Source organism: Protopterus annectens, chromosome 1.part1 (genome assembly GCF_019279795.1).
Source record: "Protopterus annectens isolate FY-2018-M chromosome 1.part1, PAN1.0, whole genome shotgun sequence".
Lineage (NCBI taxonomy): Eukaryota > Metazoa > Chordata > Ceratodontiformes > Protopteridae > Protopterus > Protopterus annectens.
This window is the reverse complement of record NC_056726.1, coordinates 951,113,173-951,138,148: the sequence shown is the minus strand read 5'-3', so window position 1 is coordinate 951,138,148 and position 24,976 is coordinate 951,113,173. Positions and strand designations below refer to the sequence as shown.

The following is a 24,976-nucleotide window of genomic DNA, read 5'->3' as shown; positions in this document are numbered from 1 at the left end:
TGTCCACATGATCAGGAAGGGATCCACATCCAGATCTAGTGGGTCATTGTTCCCCTGTACTCTTCACTTATCGGACCGGTGATCTGGTACACTGCCTTATCTGGATGTATCTCACCTGACATCTGCAGCAAGTGGTGAGACCCTGAATGTCCCCAACAAAGGATAAAGGGTCTCCAACATCTGTCATATGCTGCCAGATTGAAGACACTACAGCTCTATTCAGTCACATACTGTCTGCTTAGAGGTGACATGTGCATGACATGCAAGCATGTCCAACCAGGGATTAATGGACATGCTCCACCTCAAAATCGTCAGATCCACCTGAACCACTAGTGCAAGTGACTTACACGTAGCAGGGATGTACATTGGACATGATAGAGGGGTGGATTTATCACTCGGAGACTCCTATGCTGTGGAATACAATCCGCGGTCCATGTGAGTCACAGCACCTTGCTGGCTCTGTTCAAGAGGTATCCTGACCTGTGGATGGGAAATCATAGGTTTACCCGGGGATCGTCACTGTGTCACTGCTGGAGACAGGCACGTCAAACTAATGGGCACAGTACTGTTTCCATATAAGGGGTGGCGTCTGAACCAGACTCTGGGCTAGGCTTAGAACTGCCTTGGGGCAGATAGCCTAGTATGAACCTATGAACCTATGAACCTATCTGACCATGTTGCATTATGTTCAGATGTGAACTACTTACAACGGCCTCATCCAACATCAGTAGTGTATTCCACAACATGGGTGTACATTGGCAAACACTACCGATGTGCCCAAGGCCATTTCTAATGGTTATTGGATAGTGTGTTTGTCCATCAACACATCGTAAGTGCAGTTTGACATGACATATGTCTTGTTTTGTATACTGTGCCTCTGTCTACCTGTGACACAACATTGATACCCAGGGTATACCTACCATCTCCCATCCACTCGTTAGGATCCCTGTTGAGTAGAATCAATGAGTGACTCTATGGATAACCTGTACTGGTAGTTTACTCATGCGTGGTGGTGGCTTCTGTGTTATGGATAATGCAGTACAGCTTGTCCTATGTATGTCAGTGCTGGGGTTCAGGTCCCTCATGTGCATATCTCCTGCCATTCACATTGTACAAGGTACGGCATGTGCATTGCTGACAGCTTGGACATGGCTTTCTACATCAGGCACAGCTTGTGTCTGGGTGGCCAACATGGCAGTGTGTGGAGCTGCATTCTGTTTAATCAGGCGACACATTACATGTGTTCCAGCTCTTTGATACTCCTGGTGAGGTACTGTTGTGGACTTTACAGTTGCTGAATGTATCAGCGGAGGTACACCCCACAGGCCCTGTTGTGGTCATTTTTAATGCTGCTGAAAGATAAATGCAAAAGCACAATGACCTCCCTTAGCTAGATGTCATAACCCTCATGATTAGGTTGGTATATGGATTGTTTCTGTTAACCCTACAGCCACATTTTTTCCAATGCAGGATATCTATCACCTTGTGTCCCCCATTCTGGCATTACATGTTAGGTATGTCATGGGTCGACACCTATGTGGGAATTGGTGGTCACTTACTGGATTATCCACAGAGGCTGACTATACTGTTTTCACCATTTAACATGCTGACATGGCTATGGCACCAGTTGTCTGTTTCTATGTGGCCCTTTTTATGGGATGCTTGTGTCAGCTGGTGTATCAGATATGTCAGGCGGCTTGTTGTCCTCTACAAACATGTTCCAGCACAGTCCTTACTTGTTGGCCTGTACCTATGGGGCATATATACCAGATGGTGAAGGTCCCAGGACCAAGCTTTGTGGGATGCCTGTTATATGTGGTTTGTAGTCTGACATGGCTGCTGCATGTCTGACCATGTCAGTTCTGTCGTTGGTCTGGTTTGCAACCCTCTCATGACATTGGGGTGTATATATCAGCTGGTGAGCAAATCTATCACGGAACACATAGGGTATTGTACAGAAGGCTTTGCAAGGTCCAGCTACACTGTGTGGACCACATTGCCCTCATCACTGACTTCAAGTACTGTTTCAACTGAGTCACACATGTTTAGGGGTGGGGTCTGCACTTTGTAAACCCACAATGGGTAGAGTGGTGTCAATAGATCCACAATATCATTATGTCTGTGGTACATGCTGGTCCTTTCCATAGCTGTGCAGACCAAACCTCTCATGATTGTGTGGTGGTTGTTTTAGTATCCATACAGGAGACACCTTTGTTGAGAACACCCACTGTTGTTGTACACTGCTCTTTGGAGTGCATATCCTGTGGTAAGGGTGACATAATGTCAGGGAGGCGGCAGTCTGCTGGGGAAGGTATTTGGCATTATGGGGGGGGGGTTTGCACTGCACATGTCAGGATGTATGTTGGCCATACCTGTGTGTGTCTGGTATGTTGTTTGTAATATCTGTGTGATCCGGAGCATATCCAGGAATCAACAACATGCTTACTACCATCATTTGCAGCAGCCTTGGGGTTATCTGTAGTGTCCTGTACAATCTGTATCATAATGGGTTCATACTATGCTACCCCCCTAGGGCATCTGTAAGCCTGCATGTCCATTTTGTTTGATGGATTCTGGGGAATTGTCTACACCTGTGTCAGTGCTAGTATGATACCAGGGGTATAGTGACGAACAGCTCAGAAGCTGACTTCACACTTCTTCGGACTAAGATGGTATCCATTAAGCCCACTGGGCCAGTGGAAACCACAACACACAATGGTGACTCCTGCACAGACACTTTCTACGGACATCTCCGAGTAAGCATGGACCATGCAATCACAAATGAGAACGACCCTCACCACCAAGGGAAAGTGGCCTGTCTGGTGGACCCCAGCCATAAACGAACTGTATAACAGATGAAGGATACTAATGCAAGACAGAGCTACATCTCCAGAAGGTAAGGCAGCTGTGATCAGCAGTAGTAGAAAGCTACATTCTCACATAAAGACACCCAAGTTCAACTTGGGGACATAAATCACCACAGACAATGAAGGTAACCACACTGCTTTCTTCAGTTATGTCTGCCGTCTGGGTGGGAACCCTCATATATGCTCAGATTTGGTACACAACAACTTATATTCCAGTGACCTGACAGATATTAGTGACACCCTGGCAGACCAGTTCAGTGCAATGTACCCCCTCCCTCATCCCCAAAAGATGATAGTTATCACAGCTGTATGTAACCTCACTGTCATCCTGGATGTCCATGTGAGAGCCGCAGTCAGCAAAGACGAGTACACAGCATCAATGGGACCTGATGGTATCCCCAGTTGCATGCTATATGAACTAAAGATGGAGCTAAACCTGTATATGCAGATGCTATTTAACCTTAGCCTTGCTACAGGATCTGTACCTGAACACTGGCGTATGGCAACAGTTTTCCCACTCCACAAAGGAGATGCCTCCACAGACCCTGGCAGCTACCACCACACAAGCTTAAACAGCCTTGTCTGCAAAGCTTTGTGAAGGGTCATTATGGAGCTTCCACACAGAGACATTGGTGTCCTACAGACCCTTGATCCCACCCAATTCGGCTTTGTACAGGGCAGATCCTGCGTTTTGCACCAAGTTGACTATTTTGAAACTGTCAGTAGAGCCGCTGATGAGGGCTACACAGTCCACAAAACCTACCTGCGCTTGGCTAAGGCCTTTGACACAATACCCCACTCAGGCATCATAGACAAGCTCAACAGCTGAAATATAACACCATATGTCACAGCATAGGTTGCAAAATGGCTCAGAAACAGAATCCATAATGTCAACATTGCAGGTGCCTTGTCAGGTTCAAAGCCAGTCACAAGTGGTGTCCCACAAGGTTGTGTCCTGGGACCTCTCTTATTTGGTATTTACTTTTCAGATGTGAAAGCTAACATAGGAGGGTTGTGGCTGACAAAGTTTACAGATGACTGCAACCTGGGCACCATAGTGAATACATCAGCCAGCACACACATCCTACAGACTGCCGTCACACAGACAGATAGCTGGTGCTGGACTCATGGCCTGAAACTGACTGCAACTGATGTGTAGCCATCCCTTTGGGAGGAACACAGTAACCACAGATCTGTACACAGACAGCAACCCAATGAGTACAGGAAACAAATCAGACAGCTGGGGACACATGTAGATAGTGACATCTCATTTGACACCCATGTTGCCAAAGTTGTTTGACAGACTTTCTATCTTGCCCACCTTATCATCGAGGGTATTCCATCCAGACCATAGGAGGTCATTGTACCACTATACTTCTCCCTTATCAGGCCCATGCTTGAATACAACGCCCCATTTGGTATGTACCTCAACCAGCACTTGCAGCAGCTGGAGAGACCCCACAAGTACCTTACCATGAAGATCAGGTATCTACAACACATGTCAAATACTTCCAGAATAACTAAAAACATGCTTTTTTCAGTGTCATACCACATACGTACAGGTGACCTATGCCTGACATACAAGACCATGTCCAATCAGGATTTGGTAGACATGCTCCACTGCAAGCAATCCACATCCACCAGAAACATGGGAGCTAAAGATTTGAACCTCAGCACATACATGTATAGGACATGCTGAAGGGACAGAGTCATAACTCAGAGGCATCTCAAACTCTAGCAGAGTATCCCAGTTCATGTTAGACAGAGTACCTCACTGACTCTCTTCAAGAGACATCTGGACAGCTGCATGTGGACAGGGGCACAGACTAGACAGAGGCATAGTCACATTATTCAATTATGTAAGGTGGTCATAATGTGTCACTACTAAGTCAGAGGCACAATATTTCGTATCTATGCAGTACACATATTACCACTATGAGGGGTGGCAATAGCCACATCACTATGGCTAGGCTTATAAATGCAGTAGGGCGGATAGCCTAGTAGTAAACTATGAAACTTTGACACTATGGTGTATGTGTAGGTGTTGTCAGTCGAGCAATGTAATGTGGTTTGGGGGGCTTGATATCTTCCTGTATTCCGACATTGTTTTGTCTATTCCTTCTAGCATGTCAAGGGATCGGTTGCTACTGTCCTCTCCTACTCATCTGGTGGACCTGGGAATATCGAGGCAATGTTACAATTGCCTCGTACACTGACAACCCTCTCCTTCTCCCATAAACAGAAATACATGCGAGAGATGCAACTCTATAGCCAAAGTGGAGGCTGGCCTATCTCAACATAGGACTGGCAAGACCAGAGAGTAGGATAGGATAACCACACACACCACAAACCCAGTCTCACATATCACTATCACAACTTCAAATCATACACATAGACACACAGAGACATACTCGGAGGCTATGATCGGACATCTACCAGAACAGCAGAGGCCACCACAGCAGACACCCACACAACTGCCTCCACAGGGCACAGCACATGCAACACATAGACCACAGAGTCAGTGAGCCAAACAGTCACAGCCATTACGGCCAAACACAATGGCAGGCACACCTGTCATAGGTGACTCCATAGCCAGACACACTGACATCCAGCTCACCAGATTGAGTAAGGAGGGGGTCACAGTAAGCTGCCTATTGGGCACTGGAATCCACCACATAATGCAGGCACTCAGGTCACTGAACTGCAAGTACAAGTATGACTCAGTCAATATCCATGCTGGTGGGGACAACCTGAGATGTACCTCCTTGACCTACATGAAAGAGTCATAGAGGATCTCTCTGATTATGTAGGCCAGGCAGGTATGACCCTGACCTTGAGCAGTATCCTACCTTCACCAAGTATGATGCCACCTAAACAGAGACAGGATGATCAGCTGTAATAATTGTCTTAAACTATAATGTCATTCACAGGGGGTCCAATGTCTGTCTGCCTTCAATGACATGCTGGACAGGCCACACTGATCCACAAGGGACAGCTTGCACCTGTCACCCATGGGCTTCCGGATTTTGACTAAGGCTCATGCCACCCCCATTGTGCCTCTTTTATGCAAGGATCAGATTGTACACCTACCACCCTAGACGACAGCAAAGGGGAAACACTAAGGGTAATGCTGCTCAATGCCAGAGGTCTCAACCTCAAGCTGCACACACTCGACACCCTTCTCAGTATGGGAAACATTGATGTCTGTGCTGTGACTGAAACCTGGTTCACGCCTTCTGACAGCACCCTGGCACTATCAAGTGTTACCTCGTATCATGCATTCCAGCCCCACAATCCGGACAACACCGAGAAAGGAGGGTGGGTGTCCATATTCATCAAGGACACCCTCACCTCATGGTTGGTGGCAACACACGATGCATTGGACACCATCCGGGTGCAATTAACCATAGGCAAGACTGCTCTGCAGTTTGTAGCATGTTACAGGCCATCCTCTGAAACTCAGGTACCTCACAAAGCTTTCATGAAAACAGTGGCAGGGATACATGTACCTGCAAACACCATCACACTGGGTGATTCAAACTATCCAAATATAGACTGGGATCAGTACTCCAGCCCCAACACTCTAGCCCACAGGTTCCTAGAGTTCATACACTCACATGCCATGGAACAACTAGTCACCATCCCCACAAGAGGAGACAACATAGTAGATCTCATCATCACAAACATGGGGTCACAATGTTCAACACCAGAGGTATACCCATCATTGGTGAGATCAGATCATAACCTACTCTCAGTGGAAGTCCACATCCCACCCCACCCCAGATAGAAAAGACCACAGTGCAGAACTTCTCAGAAGCTGACTACACACTTCTAATGACTGGTGTGGTCTCTTTCAAAGCCCCCAAGCCAGCAGACACCATTACCCAATCCACTGTATCACTTACAACTGCCTTCTACCAGCACCTTCAGGACTGCATGGATCAGGCAATCCCAAACAAAACACAGACTCGTTGTACCAGAGGCAAGCATCCAGTGTGGTGGACCTCAGCCATAAACAAGCTCTACAACACAAGGAAGGAGGTACTACAAGATAGAGCGATATCCGTGGAAGGGTAGACACCCCTGCTCAATATAGGTGAAACACTGAGTTCCCCCATGAAATCATCCAAGGCGAATATTGGGAGTAAACACACTAAGGACTCACGGGACAACCATGAGGCCTTTTATACATACGTTACACACCTGGGAGGAAACTCCCAGATATGGTCAGAATAGGCTCAGAATGCTGTAAATATCACTGAACCTACAGACATTGCCAACATACTGGCTGACAGGTTCAGTGCAGATTTCTCCCCCCACCCCTCCACCACAACTGGAGAGATATGCATGAAAGAGGATTGTAGCCCCCCAAACATCTCAAATGCTCAGGTGGGAACTGCTCTATCCAAGGGAAAGAATGCAGCATCCATGGGACCAGATGGTGTCCCTGGCTTTGTGCTCCATGAACTCACTCAAGAATTAAACCCGCAGTCAGGGCAGCTGTTTGATCTTAGCCTCAACTCAGGATATGTTCCCAAGGAGTGGCATATGTCAATGGTGGACCCACTTCACATGGGGGTGCCTCCACCGACCACGGAAACTAACATCCCATCAGCTTGACAAGCAGGGTCTGCTAAGCTATGGAGAAGATCAGAATGGAAGTCATATATGAGGACATAGGGGACTTGCAGACATTAGATCCAAACCAGTTAGGCTTTGTCGAGGGCAGATCATGCCTTTTAAACTTGGTTGACTGTTTCATAACAGACACCAAGGCCATTGACAAGGGCAAGGCACTCCACACAGCCTACCTTGACCTGGCAAAGGCTTTCAACACAATACCCCACTCGGGTATCATTGAAAACATCACCAGCTTAAATGTGAACCCATACATCAGAAGATGGGTTGCAAACTGGCTACGTGACAAAACAGACAGGTTCAGACTTGATGGTGCCATGTCACACTCCACAACTGTCACAAGTGGTGTCCCACAGGGCTCAGTCCTGGGCCCACTATTGCTCAGCATCTACTTTTCAGACATACAAGCAAACACAGCAGGATTATGGCTGACAAAGTTTGGAGATGACTGCAAACTGGGAACCATAGTTAGCCACCCATCTGACACAGACATCCTTCAGAAGGGTGTCATAGACACGGATAACTGGTGCCAGAGCCATGGCCTTACATTAAACACTAAACAATGCATAGCCATACCCTTTGGGAAGAACAAGGTTGCCACTAGTTCCCATGTAGGTGGCAATCCTGTAAGCACACAGGAGGTTATCAGGGACCTGGGCACCCCGGTTGACAGTAACCTTTTGTTTGACACTCACGTTGCCAGGGTAGTTAGGTAGAACTTCTACATTGCCCACCTCATCATGCAGGGATTCACATCTAGATCCAGGGAGGTCATTGTTCCCCTGTACTCTTCACTCATCGGACCATTGATTGAGTGCAATGCCCCATTCAGCATGTATATGACCCGACACCTATGGCAATTGGATGGGCCCACGAATTCCTCGACAGGAGGAGAAAGGGTCTCAAACATATTTCTTATGCTGCCCGACTGAAGGAATTCCAGCTTGATTCCGTGACTTACCGTCTGCTCAGAGGTGACCTGTGCCTGACATCCAAGACCATGTCCAAACCTGAGTTAATGTACACGCTTCACCTCAAGACCTCTACATCCATCAGAACTACAGGGCAGGAGATTTAAACCTCAACACAGATATTAATAGGATGTGCTGGAGGTACAGATTCTTCACCCAGAGAGTCCCTATGCTGTGGAACAACATCCTGGTACATGTGAGGCTGAGTACCTCACTGGCTTTGTTCAAGTGAGATCTTAATCAATGGATGGGAGATTGCAGGTATGCCCCAGGGATAACCTCAGTATCACTGCTTGTCAGAGGCACAGCAATATAATGGGCAAATTATCTGTCAGAGTGAAGGGGTGGCAGACTCCACGGAACTCTGGTCTAGGCTTATAAATGCCCTAGGGCAGATAGCCTAGTATGAACCTGTGAACATAGGCCTGGGGCAGTTCCTGCTATTAGGACAGTGGTCTGCAGCAAGCTATATAGTAGTAGTCAGTTTTAGCCATTGGTGTTTGACCATGGCTAATCCATGTTGCTTCTTGTTGTGGTAACAACAGGGGTGTGTGGTTATCCATGCCATTTATTGGTAGTCACCCTCATTTTGTATCTTGTTCCATGTTTTTGCACATGTACATCACTGTATGAGGTGTGACCCTGGTAGTGTCAGGGTGCTGATGTGGGCTTTGACCCTGTTTTCTATTACAGCACTGATATGTGCATTCCCTATACTGTGTGCATTTACACTGCACACATCTTGCTGTTTATACCTTTGGCATTGAGTAGCATTACATCTAGGTTCCTATCCTTGTGATAGCGATGAGGTGGGTTTGTGTTTTGTGGTTTATGATTGGTGAGGGTGGATGTTAGTCATGGTCCTCAGGTGTGCATATGATACATGGTGTTACATTACTTAACACATGGCATTCATGCCTCGGGTGGTGCTGCAGGGCTGCCTCTGTCGGATGCACATACTACACTCCCTGTACGTTTGGAAGCAGGTTGTGTCATGTTAGGCATCCCTGTTACTGTATGAGTGAGTCAGAGCGGGTATCAGTCCCAGTGTTCCTACTGACCAAGCATATGTGCTATGCGTTGCCTCTTTGCCAAGGCCAGGGCATACTGGGCACGCCTCCTTCTGCCTACTGGGACAAGGTCAGGTTGTTCCTCCTCTGAGTCAACCCCTGCCTGTGGTGGCCTTGGCAATGGTGGGGATGTTTGGCCCAGCCCTGTGCTGGTCCTGCTGCAACTGTTTCCGCAGGATCATATTATGTAGCATAGCACATATCATGATCATTTGGGTACATATAGTTGGTGTGTACTGCAAAGCTCCACCAGATGTGTCCAGACACCGGAACCGTGACTTGAGCAGCCCAAACACACGCTCTATGATATTACGTGTTTGTGCGTGTGCCTCATTATGGCGTTCCTGTTCAGGTGTGTGTGCATTTCTGATGGGTGTCATCAGCCACGGCTCAAGTGCATAACCAGCATCCCCCACTAGGTGTCCGTGTGGGAAGTCCCCATTGGCAAATGATTGGTACAGCTGCGTCAGATGCCAGATGTGGGAATCGTGGTAGCTCCCAGGGCAGCCAGCACACACATTCATTATTATGCCCTGGGCATCACACACGACCTGGCAGTTGATGGAGGGGTATCCCTTGCGGTTAATGTAGACTCTACCCGCTCAACGGCTGGTGCTTTGATGCGTATGTGCGTGCAGTCTATTGCACCCAGCACCTCAGGGTATCCCGCTATTTGCTGGAAGAGACGCATATTGCTGGCCACAACCTCATGGTCATTAGGGACATATATATGATCACTGACATGTGGTGACATGGCATCCAGGAACTGGTGCAGTACCCTGGAGGCTGATGCCTGTGATATCCCCATCATATCGCCAGTTGGTCTCTGGAAGGTACCTGTTGCTAGTATTCTTAGGCCAACACATACCTTGGTTTCCACTGGGATGGGTTCCCCTCTGTTGGTTCTGTGTGTGAGGTGTGGCCTGCACAGCTCAACAATCTGCTGCAGGAGCTCTCTGTCCACTCTATAGCTCTACTATCTCCAGCTCATGTAACCCATGGTAGGTGATCCTAGGCCTGTATACTCTTCTCCTTCTCCTCACTCTGGGTTGTCTGTCAGCATCTGCATTATCACCACCCTCAGCAATTCGCCTATGCCTGATTATAATAGCCATGGCAGCCCCTAGCATTTCTGCTCTGAGTTCAGCTTATTTCCAGTTTTCAATTCTGAGAACTTATTTTCTGGCAGTATCTCTCGTGAGAAACAGCCTGCACTGCTCTTTGTTGTGTTTTAAGTGCTGGGTTGGGCTTCTAGTCTGCCTGTGTCATTGCCTGCTTGTAATTGTTTCCACCAATTAACCTCAGCAGTATTCCCTGGCAGTTTCCGTGTATTTTGGTTGTTTCCTGTTTCCTCTCTGTTTCCTGAAGGGGAGCATTGTGCACATCAGCTTGAACACGCTCACAGTCACTTAAACGCGCGTACACATCCCTACACGGTGTTACACGCGCGCACACATCCTTACACGGTGTTAGCTAGACTGATTCATGCTAAAACGCGCGCACACTGCCTTACACACGTGCACGCCCGCGCAAACCGTTGTAAACAGTTTGCAACACGCTCCCACATGTAGAACCTGCCTTAAACGCGCGCACACGCACGCATGCACGTATATCAAGAAACTTAGAGTGTAGGGATAGCGTATGCCCTCAATTTCTTGACTTTCCTAGTGTTCTGTTGGGACACACCTCCCTCCCTGATGTCTGTCTGTCATCTGTTACCTTACATTGCCCTCCAATCTGGTACATTTCTTTCTATCCTTCCCCCCCGTGATGTCACCTACCTCTTACTCTGTTCCTCCCCCTTCTCTAACTCTTACACTACTCAGAAAGTGCTCATTACCTATGTGGCAGTGTGATTCAGTATTGTAACCCTCATTTACATAGGATTGCCTAGTAATGCTTAGTTACATATCTTACACGGAGCTTCCCCCCTTGACAACCACTAAACGGAGACCATATTGTTTTTAGTCTGCAAGTCCCTCCATTGACATTCCATGTAATACATAAATCCCACAATTGTGGGCTTATAAGCTTCGGTTTTTAGTTTTAGGTAGCGCACCCCGTTTGCGCGGGTGTGCGCTGCAGTTAAACACAAAAATCCCGTGGAAAAAAAAAAGTTATATAATTTATTTTTGCAACACTTTTTCATGCCAATGGCCACATATTTGACCATTGGCATGCTTACTGTAACAAATGCACCCTTTATATGGAGCTGACATAGCTCCGTTTTTAATTTTGCAGAAATGTACTCAGTTGTCAGCTGAGTACATTTCTGCAGCTAACACGTCCGTTACACGGACTGGTTTGGGCTTCGTGGATCGCTCACATACCTCATTTGCATATCTGTCAGCTGCAAATGAGGTATTGAGCATTTCCACGCCCACTCCGTGTAAGAGACGTGTTAGCTGTCTCTTACACGGAGATTTGGGCTGTTGCTGAATCAGGAGGCTTACACGGAGGCTTACACTACTCTTAAACTCCGTGTAAGCCTTCCTGAATCTGGCCCATGGTTGTTAATTCTCCTGTAGGACATGAATAACTTGGAACCTTTCCTTGTGGCCATTGTAGGCAATGTAGATACATTGCCAGTGCCAGTTCTACTGAGATTAAACATCTTAAAGACTATTTGGGCTAAGGGTAATTTTGACTGTAATTCTAGTCATCTAGTGTGACATTCCTGTTCAGGTTTCTACATTGGCAAGACCATCAGATGTCTAAGTAAACAGATATATGAACACATTGGCCATTAGAAACAAAGACATGACAAATGCTTTGGCACAGCATGCAGCCGTTTGTGATAATTACAAAAAGTTTTCTTTTTTTGTGCTTGACTGTGCGAGTCCTGGGATACTTTGTGGAGACTTTAAAACTTTGTCAGAATGCATAGAAAGTAGATGGCAAATTTATTTAGTTGCAGACCAGTTCCCTGGTCTAAATGAGACTATTAACATTAAATGTGTTTTACAGATGCAAATGTTATGATTAAATAAGTTTATCTGAATATATATTTATGACTGTACATTATTTGTGTATGTTTGCATACACACAATTTTGTTTTGATGTACTGCTTTACATCTGTTTTATACAAATATGTTTCTTTAATTCAGTTTTAACTAGAATTTATTATTTTTTATTTGAAGATATTTTATTGGTTCACACCTTCAGACCGCAAAACGAACATATAAGAACCTAAGGAAGTGGTGTATAAGAACCTAAATCTCAAGATGCACTTCCTTGAAGCACTCCTCAAAATGGAGAACATCGGCATTTGTGCTGTAACGGAGACCTGGTTTAAAGCGGTGGAAAACACCCCTGTGCTACCAGGTTATAACTCATTCCACACCTTTTGGCCCTGAAACATGGACTGAAGCTCCAAACTCAGTGCTGTCTCCATATTCATAAAGGATATGCACACCTCCAGACTAGTAGTCCAGCATAACAAATCTGAGATAGTTCAGGTACAACTAACATTGGGTTAGATGGCGATCCAGGTCATAGCCTGCTACAGGTCCCCCACACCATGTCCCTAGACTCTTACTCCACATTCCTAAGCACTCAGGAATCTATCAAGGTCCAACCTTACACTCTCATACTAGGAGACTTCAACTACCCCCCTCCATCAACTGGGAAAACTACTCAAGCACCAATACAATGGCCCAACACTTCCTGGAATTCATCAGTTCCAATGCCCTGGATCAGCTCATTCTGACCCCCACTTGTGGAAGCAACATCCTTGATCTGGTTATTACTAACATGGGCGACCGTTGCGCTACACCAACAGTCAATCCCTCCCTGGTCAGATCTGACCATAAACTTATCACCATGGAAATCCACATCTCACCCATACCCCCCGCAAAGGTAACTACCTTGAAAAACTTCTCCAAAGCTGACTTTGGGCTCCTAAAAACAGAGGTGGCTAACTTCATGGCACCCATGTCAATGGAAAATAGCTGCATGACTTCTGAATAATACACCAATGCACTGTACGAACATGTACATAAATGCATGGAACTAGCCATACCCAACAGAACCAAGACGCTCTCCTCCAAAAAAAGGAAGCCAATCTGGTGGTCCTCTGTCATTAATAAATTCTACAACAGAAGGATGAAAACTGTTGCAGAAAAAGGTGAAGTCCCAAGACTGGAAAAACTCCCTTATTAGCCTCAACAAAAAGTTGAGATCCCTCATCAAATCCTCCAAAGCCAGCTATGAAGGCAGAATTGTGGCAGATACTAAAAACAATCACAAAGTCTTCTACAGTTATATCAAGAACCTCCATGGCAATACCCAGATTTGATATGAGTGACTGCACAATAGTACCTCCTATACTGATCCAGCAGATATTTCCAACATACTGGCCGACAGATCCAGTGCCAACTTTACCCCTCTCTGCCCCCAAAAGGACCAATCACAATACCGGAAGAATGCCAGGCACCCAGCATTACTGCAGCACAGGTGAAAGCAGAATTGTCCAAGGCCAAGAATACTGCTACCATGATCTACAAAGTGAACTGGCACCACATCTATGTGCCCTATTCAGTCAAAGCCTCACCTCAGGCTTTGTCCCTACCGAATGGCGCACTGCTACAGTCATCCCTCTCCATAAAGGGGGAGTGATTACAGACCCTGGGAATTATTGCTCCATTAGCCTGACAAGTCTGATATGTAAAGCTATGGAGGATTAACAAAGATATAGGAAATCTCCAAACTCTCGACCCCATGCAATTTGGCTTTGTGAAAAGGGAGATCATGCCTGCTTAACCTGGTTGACTTCTTTGAGTCAGTCACCAGGGCTGTGGATGAAGGTAAGACAGTGCATACAGCCTACCTCGATCTGGCCAAGGCCTTTGATACCGTTCCTCACTTGGGAATTATTAATAAACTCACCAAACTAGGCATCAACCCCTATATCACTAGGTGGGCTGCAAAATGGCTCAAAGATAGAACACACAGTGAGAAATAGCAGACTTCAAGTCAGACTGCCAACCAGTCACAAGTGGAGTCCCACCAGGATAGGTCCTGGGTCATCTCCTGTTCAGCATCTACTTCTCAGAAGTCCAGGCCAACACAAAGGGACTCTGGCGGACCAATTTCACAGACAACTGCAAGCTGGGAGCCATTATTAACTCCCCAAGTGATGCAGACATCCTACAGAAAGGCCTCACTGAGACCAATGACTGGTGTTGAAACCATGGTCTTAAGCTTAACGCCAAAAATGAGTTGTCATCCCCTTTGGTAAAAACTCAGTTCCCACTAATTACCACATCGATGGGAGTCCACTGAACACTGAAGGTGTTATAAGAGATCTGAGGATGCAGGTTGACAGCAACCTCTCCTTTGACCACCACATTGCCACTGTGGTCAGAAAGTCCTTCTATGTGGCACATCTCATTACCAAGCCTATTGCATCCAGGAAGAAAGAGGTCATCGTTTCTCTCTACTCTTCCCTCATTAGACCAGAGTATAATGCCCCATTTGGCATGTACCTCACTAGACACCTGCAACAGCTGGAGAGGCCAGAGACGTACCTCACGAAGAGGATCCTAGGCATTAAACACATGTCCTACATGGACAGACTCAAAAGACTCAAGCTATTCTCTGTCTCATATCGCCTACTTAGAGGCAATCTCTGCTTGACTTACAAAGCTATGCCTGACCCAGCTCTGTTAGAAATGCTACATCTAAAGAAATCCCAATCCCTCCGCACCACACACTCCAGAGACCTCAACCTCATTACCACAATCAAGAGAACATGCTGGAGGGACAGGTTCCTCACCCAGAGACTGCCCATGCTCTGGAAAAGACTTCCCATACATGTCAAGCAGAGCACTTTGCTGTCCCTCTTCAAGAGAGATCTTGATGAGTGGATGGGTTATAGAAAGTTCATCCTAGGGATCACTCCAGTGGCTCTGCTTGATAGAGGCACTGGGAACTAATGTCGTGCGGCATGATGCCAGGGCACTTTTATGGGCTAGGTTTGTAAAGGCTCTAGGGCCATTAGCCTAATACACACCTATGAACCTATTACATTGGGATGAAACAACTAGGCTTGAAATAACCTTCGGGCTGATAGTCTAGTAGCCTCCTATGATTCTATGATCCTAAAGGCAACATTTCTTTATCACCATGCCAATTACATCCTTGAATTTCTGAGTCCCTTATTGTCTTTGTCAATGGCTCTAAACATAATGCAAACACAGGGACGAGCCTCCGCACTTTAAAATTTTCCCTCAGATCCCTTACATATCCTCCCAATTAACCTTATTATTGCATCAGGGAGTACAAATCCATTCACTGCCCTATTCACAATCCCAGCTTACTCTATTGAATGTTTTCTCTGCAAGAAGACCCACCAATTTTCTTACATTCTGCTTCCTTCTGGATCATCCTTGTTCAATTAATGTTGTCAAATGTTTGCCTTCCCTCCACAAAACCACAGTGATCCATATCTATCAATTTTGGCAACACATTTGCCATTCTTTTAGCTATTACAGACAAATACTTTACAATCATGGTTTAAAATTGAAAAGGGCCTATATGAAGCTGGGTGTAATAGGTCTTTACAATCTTTAGGTATTACAGCCACCGCAGTTTTCTTCCAGGATGCTGGTGCTTCCCCTCTTTTTAAAATACTGTTGAACAAAACCTTCCAGATCTTTTATCACTTTCTTCCCTCCTAGCTTCCAAGACTTCTACAGGAACCATCTGTTACTAAAGACTTTCCTGCACACTGATTATACGTCACAATTTTTATCTCATCGCCTCCTGTCTTAACCGTTGATTGTTGAGCCTCATTTACCTCTAACCTTGTCATATTTAAGTCTTCATAAACATTTCCATTTGTGCTTTTTCTTGATTTCCATCTTTCGCTGCTTTATACAAATGTTCATACAATTTCTGAAATACCTCTAATACCTCTACAAGATCTGTAGTTATTTTTCTTGTATAAGTTTCCTATGTTTGGCAAACACCCTTTCTACTTTCTGTTGCCTAAGTCACTGCACTAAAGTTTTTGTGCTCTGGAGTTATGAAAAACAGTTGCTTAACAGAAATCTTCCTAAACTCCTGCATATTATCCAGAAAGTCTCTTAGCACTCTGCAGTTGTGCCTCTTGTTGTTCAGTGAGATTCCTCTTATTCTGCAACACTTCAACCTATGCCCCCATCTAAATAATTCCTGTTACTTCTAAACCATTTATCTTTTCTTTTATTTCTATTTCATTTTATTCCACTCACTAGCTACAACTTCTGAATACATTTATATCTTACTCAATAACTCTCAGATAATTTCCACTATCCATTCCTTAGATTCCCTTCTTTTTAACATGTAGGTGGGGAAGCATCAGTGTCTCATTCTTACTTTATTACCCTGCATTTTTATTTTAGTTGTTACTTGCAAATGATCTGCAAGACTTATTGGATGTTTTTTAAAGTCTTCAATTAAATGCATATGTTCCTGTGAAATACAATTTCTGTCTAGTCTAGTCTTATTTTACATTTGGGAATAATATCTAAATTCTCTCAGCGCTCCTACTACTGAATTCACGTCTTTCATGCCAAATTATTTTCATAAGCTTCTTCAGAAACCTGCCCTCTTTTATTATTATATTTTCCCTTCTAGGTCCCCAGATACCTACTGACTGCTGCACATCAAGTTCCATTCCCCACCTGTAAGTAACATTCTCTGATGAAAGCTATTTCTCCCAAAATGTTCTTAAGCTACATAATAGTAGTTTTAGGTGGAATATAGATACATGCTAGTGTAATCCTTCTTCCTTGCCAGGCGCCACTTAATACAACAAATCTACCATTTTTATCTTTTTCTCTCTTCTATCATTAATGACACTCCTCTAACAATTATAAGAACTCCCTTTTTCTTTTGTCTATAATATTCTGCTGAATATCCATCCTGAAATCCTGCCTTTATCAAATTCGTGTTCACTTCTTTCCTAATGTGTCTCCTGTAGCATTGCTATTTGCACTCTGCATCTCTTAATATAATTCAGTTCTCTTACCTTTTTATCTATACCTTTGAGGCCATTCACATTCCAAAATAATATGGACACTGTGGCCATTATGATAATAAGTTATCATGCCCACCTATTATATACAACAGCTTTTTAAATGTCTGTTTTCAGCTTTTGTGTTACATGTACCCATTAATGTTTAGCAGGTTATTTCGTGTTGATTCCATTTGAACCTATGTCACATTTTTCCAAGACGTTTTGTTTTAAAGAAAACCCTCAAAAAAAAAAAAATTAAAAACAAACATCCCAATAACCTATTATCTTAAAACAAACGCAAAAAAATGTACACCTTCAAACAATGAAGTTTAACCCTCCTGATAGGAACAATATGTCAAATACAGCTGAGCCTACAGGCATTACCTAACCTAAGATGAAGGTTATCCATGCTAAGATGCATGTTACATCCTGTGCTCTATTTACACTAACTGCTGTCTCTTTTTATCCTATTTTTATTCCCATCCCAGAAGTGAAAAACATCTTCTATGTTTTCAAAACCATTAATGTTGATCATTAAGAAAAAGTGCACTGGTTACTTTAAATAAAACTAAATTAATGTTAAAAAAATGCATTGAAAAATGTATATACCAGAAAAGCTGCTGTCTCTTATTCACCTCCAATAATTACAAGCGTTATTTGTATTAAGCAGCTTGACCATGTACCTTTCACTTTTATGTTTGTTTCATTAAATATTGTCCAGACCTCTCAAGCTCTATTGTCTTCACCTGTAGTCAGCTTGTTTCTTTGGAAACATAAGAACACAATGTACAGCTTGCCCTTAGCTGCAAACTTCTCAACTCGCACTGAACATTGTGATCTCTTATTTTTAAGGTCCACTTGGTTACACACACAAAAAATGTTATTACATTAAGCCAAGGGCATTAATTCACCTGTGCAAAAGTAAAAGAAACATCTCAACTATGCATGTATTATAATCACTGCACTTTTACATTCCATCCCCCAACCCAACGGCCCAAGATTAAAGCATATTAATTTAAAAATGCTTTTGTTAGGCATTTCTTCTCTTTTTACACTGTAATACCTACATTTCTTAAAACTAAAGAAAAAAGTACTTGTTTACTTTAAAATCTTTATCACAAAAAGCAGTCACTGAAAATGCTTTACTATATAACATGCATTCATATCATTCAATGTTTTATACAAATACTGCTAAGAACAAATATGTTTTACTTGGTTACTTTTTTTTCCTTTTTAGCATTGTTCCAAAGTTTAATGACACAAAGCCTTGATGAGTGCATGGGAAATCACAAGTATGTCCCAGGAGTTCCACTTGTGTCCCTCATCGACAGGGGTGACAGGTGCTGACTGAGGTTTCGTTTTGGGGATAACCTCTTTGCTAGGCTTGGAAGGGCCCCAGGGCCATTAGCCTAGTAACCTCCTATGATCTTAAAGTGGGATATATGCCTTTTAGTCCCTTCACAAGTTTAACAAAGTCAACAAAAGTCCAGTCTTTCTAGGACACTTTTTCTTGTAAAGCTATACTTCACAAATGTGATCTATACTTTACAGTCTCACATTTATTCACTGATTATAGTGTAGCTGATTTTCTTCTTGTTCATCTTCGTCTGCCAACCCCAAAAATCTGGTTCAAGTCCAAGATCCTCCCGATTTTTCTAGTCAACTTCTGTGCTTTTTTTTCTGTCTTTCAAGCATTTTCCTTTGTGACAATGGAAAGGTTTCCCTTTACTTCTGTGAGCTTTATTATCAGAAGAATGACAGGCAGTGTCCCCTTCTTTTTGATGGCTCACATTTTGTTGAACAAACTTTTGTATTTCCTTATAACCTGTTCTGAATCAAAACATGGCTTTGATTCTTCAGGAAAAAATATTCGACGACAGCTGAATACAACAGCTTAAATCTCACACCTGCTTCTTGGCATTCACTGAATACTGGGATAAATTTGCTTCTCTTCTGCCTGCTGTACAGTGAATAGTCAATTTCCACAAACACTCTACTGTCTTCAGTTTTTAATATTTTGCCCTTCTGCCACAGTTCCATCAGGACCATATTTACTAATACAGATCCTGGTTGCTTTCTCATGACCAGGACTGGGGCATACACATGATGTGCCCTTTCCGTTAACAAATCCTGCTGTAGAATACCAGTTCAGTTGCTTATTTGTGCTTTCATAAACATAATACAGTCTGTTCCTTCTATTTTCTCTAGAACGGCAAAAAATGTGAGGTTTTCTCAGAGTGCTCTGTCCTCTAAGTCTGCCATTTTTTAAAACAGCTGTTTTTGAGAAGTCTAATACTCAGCCTGCCTTTTCTTCCTTTTGATCTCAGATTTTTGCAGTTTTATTCGTTCAAATGAATAAGTGTCTAAAACTTCTTTCATTCGTTTCAGACTTTTATTTGAGCTGATATACTCCTTCAATATTTCATTTACTTTAATCAGCTCTGAGCACATTTGATTTTTTTCCTCCCAATTACTGGAAGGCATCTCTAATACCAAAGCTGGAGCTTGTACTGCTTTTTGCTGAATAGCTGCAGGATTCTTTCCAGTCAGTGTTTTCTCTGGACCTTTTCTAGTTAATTTTCTTTGCTGGCATCCAGGCAGTTAGTTTACTTACTAGCCAGTAAGTGAATTTTACTAAAACTGGCAGAATTACTAACCCCTGTCTCTCAGTTTCTCTTTTCACACTAGGAGAGCTGAAGTTAAGCTGCTGATCAGTGTGCAGCCATCTTGGAATCCTGAAGGAGCAGGATTGTTAAGGGAAATAACAGAACAGGAAATAAAATAGGTAATAATGAGAACTGCTAAGGGGAAGTTGCTAGGATCAGATGGCCTACCCAATGAGCTGTGGAATGTGGTGGGGGATGGAATGATAAAGATATGGCATGAACTGTTTAACACAGATCTATGAACACAGTCCTTGTTTATGAAGGATAGCAGTGATATTACCAACATATAAAGAAGTGAAGGACCTTGTGCGGACTTCATATTAACACCCCATCTTAGTTCTAAACCATTATTACTTATGGAAATAATGGCAGCAAGACTGAATACGATACTCCCCAAAGTGATTTCATCAGATCAGCTGGGTTTTGTAGGTGGGAGATAACTTGAGAAGAACTATTAAGATAACTCAAGATGCCAACCTTAGAAACAGTCCGGTAGGTTTAGTGGGGTTAGATGCAGAGAAAGCCTCCGACAGAGTGGAATGGGACTACCTAGTCAGTGTATTGGAGGAAATTAAATTTTACCCTGAGGGAGCTCGAATTAAGGTAAGGGAATGCTCATCAAAAGAAATCACCCAGGGTACAAGGCAAGGTTGACTGATGTCCTCAGCCCTGCAGTGTATTTAAAATCAATCGCAGAAAAAATGAAGTCATTACTCTTGTGGGGATATACCTGGGTAAGGATGGACATGCCTGGGTAGGGATGGAGTTAAATATCTCATTATTTGCAGATGATGTCCTGATTACCATGCTTGTTCAAAGGAGGATCTGCCCATATTATGGCAGCTGTTGGAATAATTAAACAGGATATCCAGTTATGAGGTAACACAGGAAAAATGCAGGCCCCTCATATAAACATACCAGAAATAGAAGAGCTATGTGGGCACTACCCAGGAATCTGGAGGCTTGATAATACAGAATATCTAAGGTTAAAACTAGTGAAACAGGAAAGGACAATAGCTACACTTTTACTGATAAAAAAGGGAAGATACATAGGAATCTACAAAACTGGAAGAGACATAGTTTGGAAATGAACCAAAGTATGCAGCTGCTACACTGGTACACTCTCTCACACACATTTTATGCTACCTGCAGGCCTTCTGGTGGCAAATCAAGTAACAAGATGGAATGAGGATAGAAAAGTGGATGAAACAGTTTCTCTAGCAAGGTAGAAAAACAAGAGGCAGCATGGGATAAAATGAAGTGACCAAGGGATATAGAGGGGCTGAATTCCCAGACATGAAAAAATAGGAACTAGTAACACAGCTAACATTATAATATGTGCCAAAACAGAGCATAATGAGTTAGATGGAGAGGCATAATCCTTGAAAAAGACTGTAAATGGATAGGACAGCTATCCCATAGTTAATGTGGGGTGGAGAGAGAAAAATGATTTGGAACACTTTTGTTACAAGATTTGAAAAATGGAATTCTAAAACTTTTGAAAAATAAAGTCCTAAAGCAGTGGAAGCAGGATTTGCTCCCAACAGACTACAGGTAATAAGCTGGCACTGAATAAAGGATACCTCAAGGGGACCAATATTGGCACAAATTATTGAAACATGGAAATATTACAAGCTGGGAGTGGTTGAGAGACAAATATGGAATATTTGGGGGGAGGGACTTCTATATGATGGGTTGAACCAGCAATTAAAGACAACTGACTAGAAATTGGAAGAGGATGATATCTGGCAATAGGTGATCAAGTGGTTAAAATAACAAAGGGAAGAGGTATTGCGGAGCAAAGTACTGAGATGGAAATCTACAATGAGATTGATAAATCAAAAAAATTAATGATTAAAGAAAAGGACAAGTGGGCCAGACTGTTAAGGAGGGAAATCACAGAAGGTGAGTATTATGGATACCAAGAATATTTATTTATTTAACATTTGTTAACCGGGAAAGTCCGACCTGGAACAAAGCCAATTTTCAGCAAAGGCCAGGGAGAAATGCCCCAGACGCATGTCTTTATAATGTGGGAGGAAACCGGAGCACCTGGAGGAAACCCACACGAATGCAGGGAGGACATGCAGACTCCACACAGAAGGCACTCCAGCCAAGAATTGAACTAGAGAACCTCTTGCTGTGAGGTGACAACGCTACTGCTGCACCACTGCGCTGTCCGAAGTATAGCTATGAAGTATCAAATCTTATGGTGGAAATGTTAACATATCTTTTACACAATGGATAGGTTATCTGAAATTTTCCCAGCAACTAACACAAACTACTGAATATGTCTAATGGGGATGAGGAGATGTGACAGCATGTCTGCCTGGAATGTAGGGAACTTAGACAGTATAAACAGGATCTGGCAACAATGACACAGGGATTACAGTAGAGTTATTTTTCATGGAGATGAAAAACCCTTTCTTCCAACCATTGTCAAAAGAATGTCTTGTATGGATAACAGTGTTGATGGCCCAAAAGGCAATTATAAGGAACTGGAAAAGCCAGAACTACCCAATAATTGCAGAGGTGATTTCTGCAGTAGAGTCACTTAGACTTCAGAAGTAAAACAGTCAATTTATATAGGAAAATAAAGGTACAGAAAAATTGATTCACTGGACAAGGACAACTAAAGCAATAAATGGACAGGTACATCAAAGAGGAATGTGGAAACCCATAAAGGGAGGAATGAAGAGGTTTAATTTGATTGGTATTAGGACCTAGGGGCTATGATAACATGGTTTAGGGATGCTCCTATTTGACAGAGGAAGATAATAGGTACATGTAAGTTGTCTCCCTGTACACATAAGAAGGCTAATGTAGACAAACTAAATTAAATTAATGGAAAGTTGGTCAGTGTGTATTATTTGACTGTAAGCTTTGGTTCTGAGCTGAGTGGTATGTATAATGCAATGGAAGGGGTGTATGGATTCCATAATTCTAAGGGAAGATGCATAGCTACTCAACTGCTAGAGCAAAATAGTGCACCATAAATATAAATTGTATGTTATAGTAGAATGAAATAAACAGAGTTAAAAAAAAATGACAACTATGTTTTCTAGCTCCTGTCACAAAACCAGTATTCACAAGAGCAAAAATATTCCCACCCGTTTCTCAAGTCATATGTCATGACCCCTGATTGGTGAAATACTCTACTTCAGCTCTGTTACCACATATAATTGAAATGAGGTTTCTGAGTGACTAGATAAGGTGGTCCTTTGGTCAATGTAGGTTAAAAGACACAGTCTTTCCCATCAACATCAAAAAGATGATCAAAATATAAAACATCAGCCTGAATCACAGAAATATATTACATATACAAGAAAGTTCATGTTTCAGGGAAAAAAATCTATCTTACTGTGTAAATAAGAGTATATATGCTTTGAAATGAATCCCCTGCAGAACTTGAAAATCATGTAGCATTCTACAACAAGTGATGTTCTCAGCAATACAATGTTACAAAAAAAAAAAAGAGTTTTTGAAGACAAAATACATGCATCATTTGTAAAGTATAACTCAAGAACTCAAATCAGGAATACAAAGCAGTCCGAGTATAATGTCAAACTGACTTAAAAGCCCTTCTTTAAGGAAACGGATTTTAACTTTTTTACCTTTTAAAATGCACTCCTTTTCCCATGCTGCTTCTTCAATTGGTGGAGGAGTTATAAGAATGACTTTATCTTCAGTAATACTAATGCCTTTTAAATACTCAATCATGCTTTTAAGGTTCTGCACATACTCATCTTGAGGGATGTGTTGCTTAGGGTTCGCTTCTGACAAAAGGAAAGCAAAATGAAATATTTAAAAATTCTTATGCAAGTTAAGACAATGCTAACATATCCTAAATGGAAAACAACATTCGGCACTCTAAACAATTTCAAAATAAAACCTTTTAATCATGTATAGAATTAAACAGTGCAATTACTGAAGTGATTATGTAGATAACATTAATATGTGAGAGTTTATATAAATTAGGTAATTACTATAACATGTAATTTTGCACAAGACGGCTTTCAAGCGGTGGTTACTTAAACTAAATTCTCTGGAAAGAATGTGAACCAGGACATGCAAGTTTCTGTAGGTAAGACATTAGGATGTAAACCTCTACATACCTCATACACCAGAGTGCCTTGGTCATTGCTAATGTGACACACTAAACCCATATGCAAAAAAGGGTGAAAAGAGGATTACGGATGGATAGATTTTTTAATACCTTTACTGAACTATCACTTAAAACATATGCAAACATATATATATATATTATATACATGTATATAAAAACATATTAACATGCTCCTAGTTACAAACATACATCACATCTTTATGTATAACTAACATTGAGCCCCAGTACTACATAAATTGCCCAATTCGTGCCTTCCCTCAAATCTCACTCCTCCTCCAAAACATTGTTCTGCATGTATTGTTCCTGCAATTCCAAGTTTGTTCTGTGTAACTTGCTCCTAAAGATCTCACTTCCAGTTTTTTTTTCATAGGATCATGGGAAGCTACTAGGCCAATGGCCCTAGGGTCTTTACAAGCCGAGCCAAGTTACCCTTGTTTCCATGATCAGCACCTATTACCCCTGTTTAAGAGAGACAAAGGTCGAAACCCCGGGTGAATTTACGGTTACCCATCCAATCATCCAGACTGTGTTTGAAGAGGGCCAATGAGGTGTTCTGTTTGACATGAAGATGGAGTCTGTTCCAAAGGTGTGGTAATCTCTGGGAGACAATCTGTCCCACCAGCGGGTTCTATTAAT

The 24,976-nt window shown here is 42.9% G+C and overlaps 1 protein-coding gene across 1 annotated transcript in view; it reads right to left on the bottom strand.

The window, feature by feature from the left end:
- IAH1 (isoamyl acetate hydrolyzing esterase 1 (putative)) overlaps positions 1 to 24,976 on the bottom strand; it is a 408,138-nt gene that overhangs the window by 110,101 nt on the left and 273,061 nt on the right. The window contains exon 4 of the mRNA XM_044079155.1: positions 23,829 to 23,990. Within this exon, the coding sequence (XP_043935090.1) occupies positions 23,829 to 23,990 (162 nt within the window). The remainder of the gene's footprint in view (positions 1 to 23,828; positions 23,991 to 24,976) is intronic.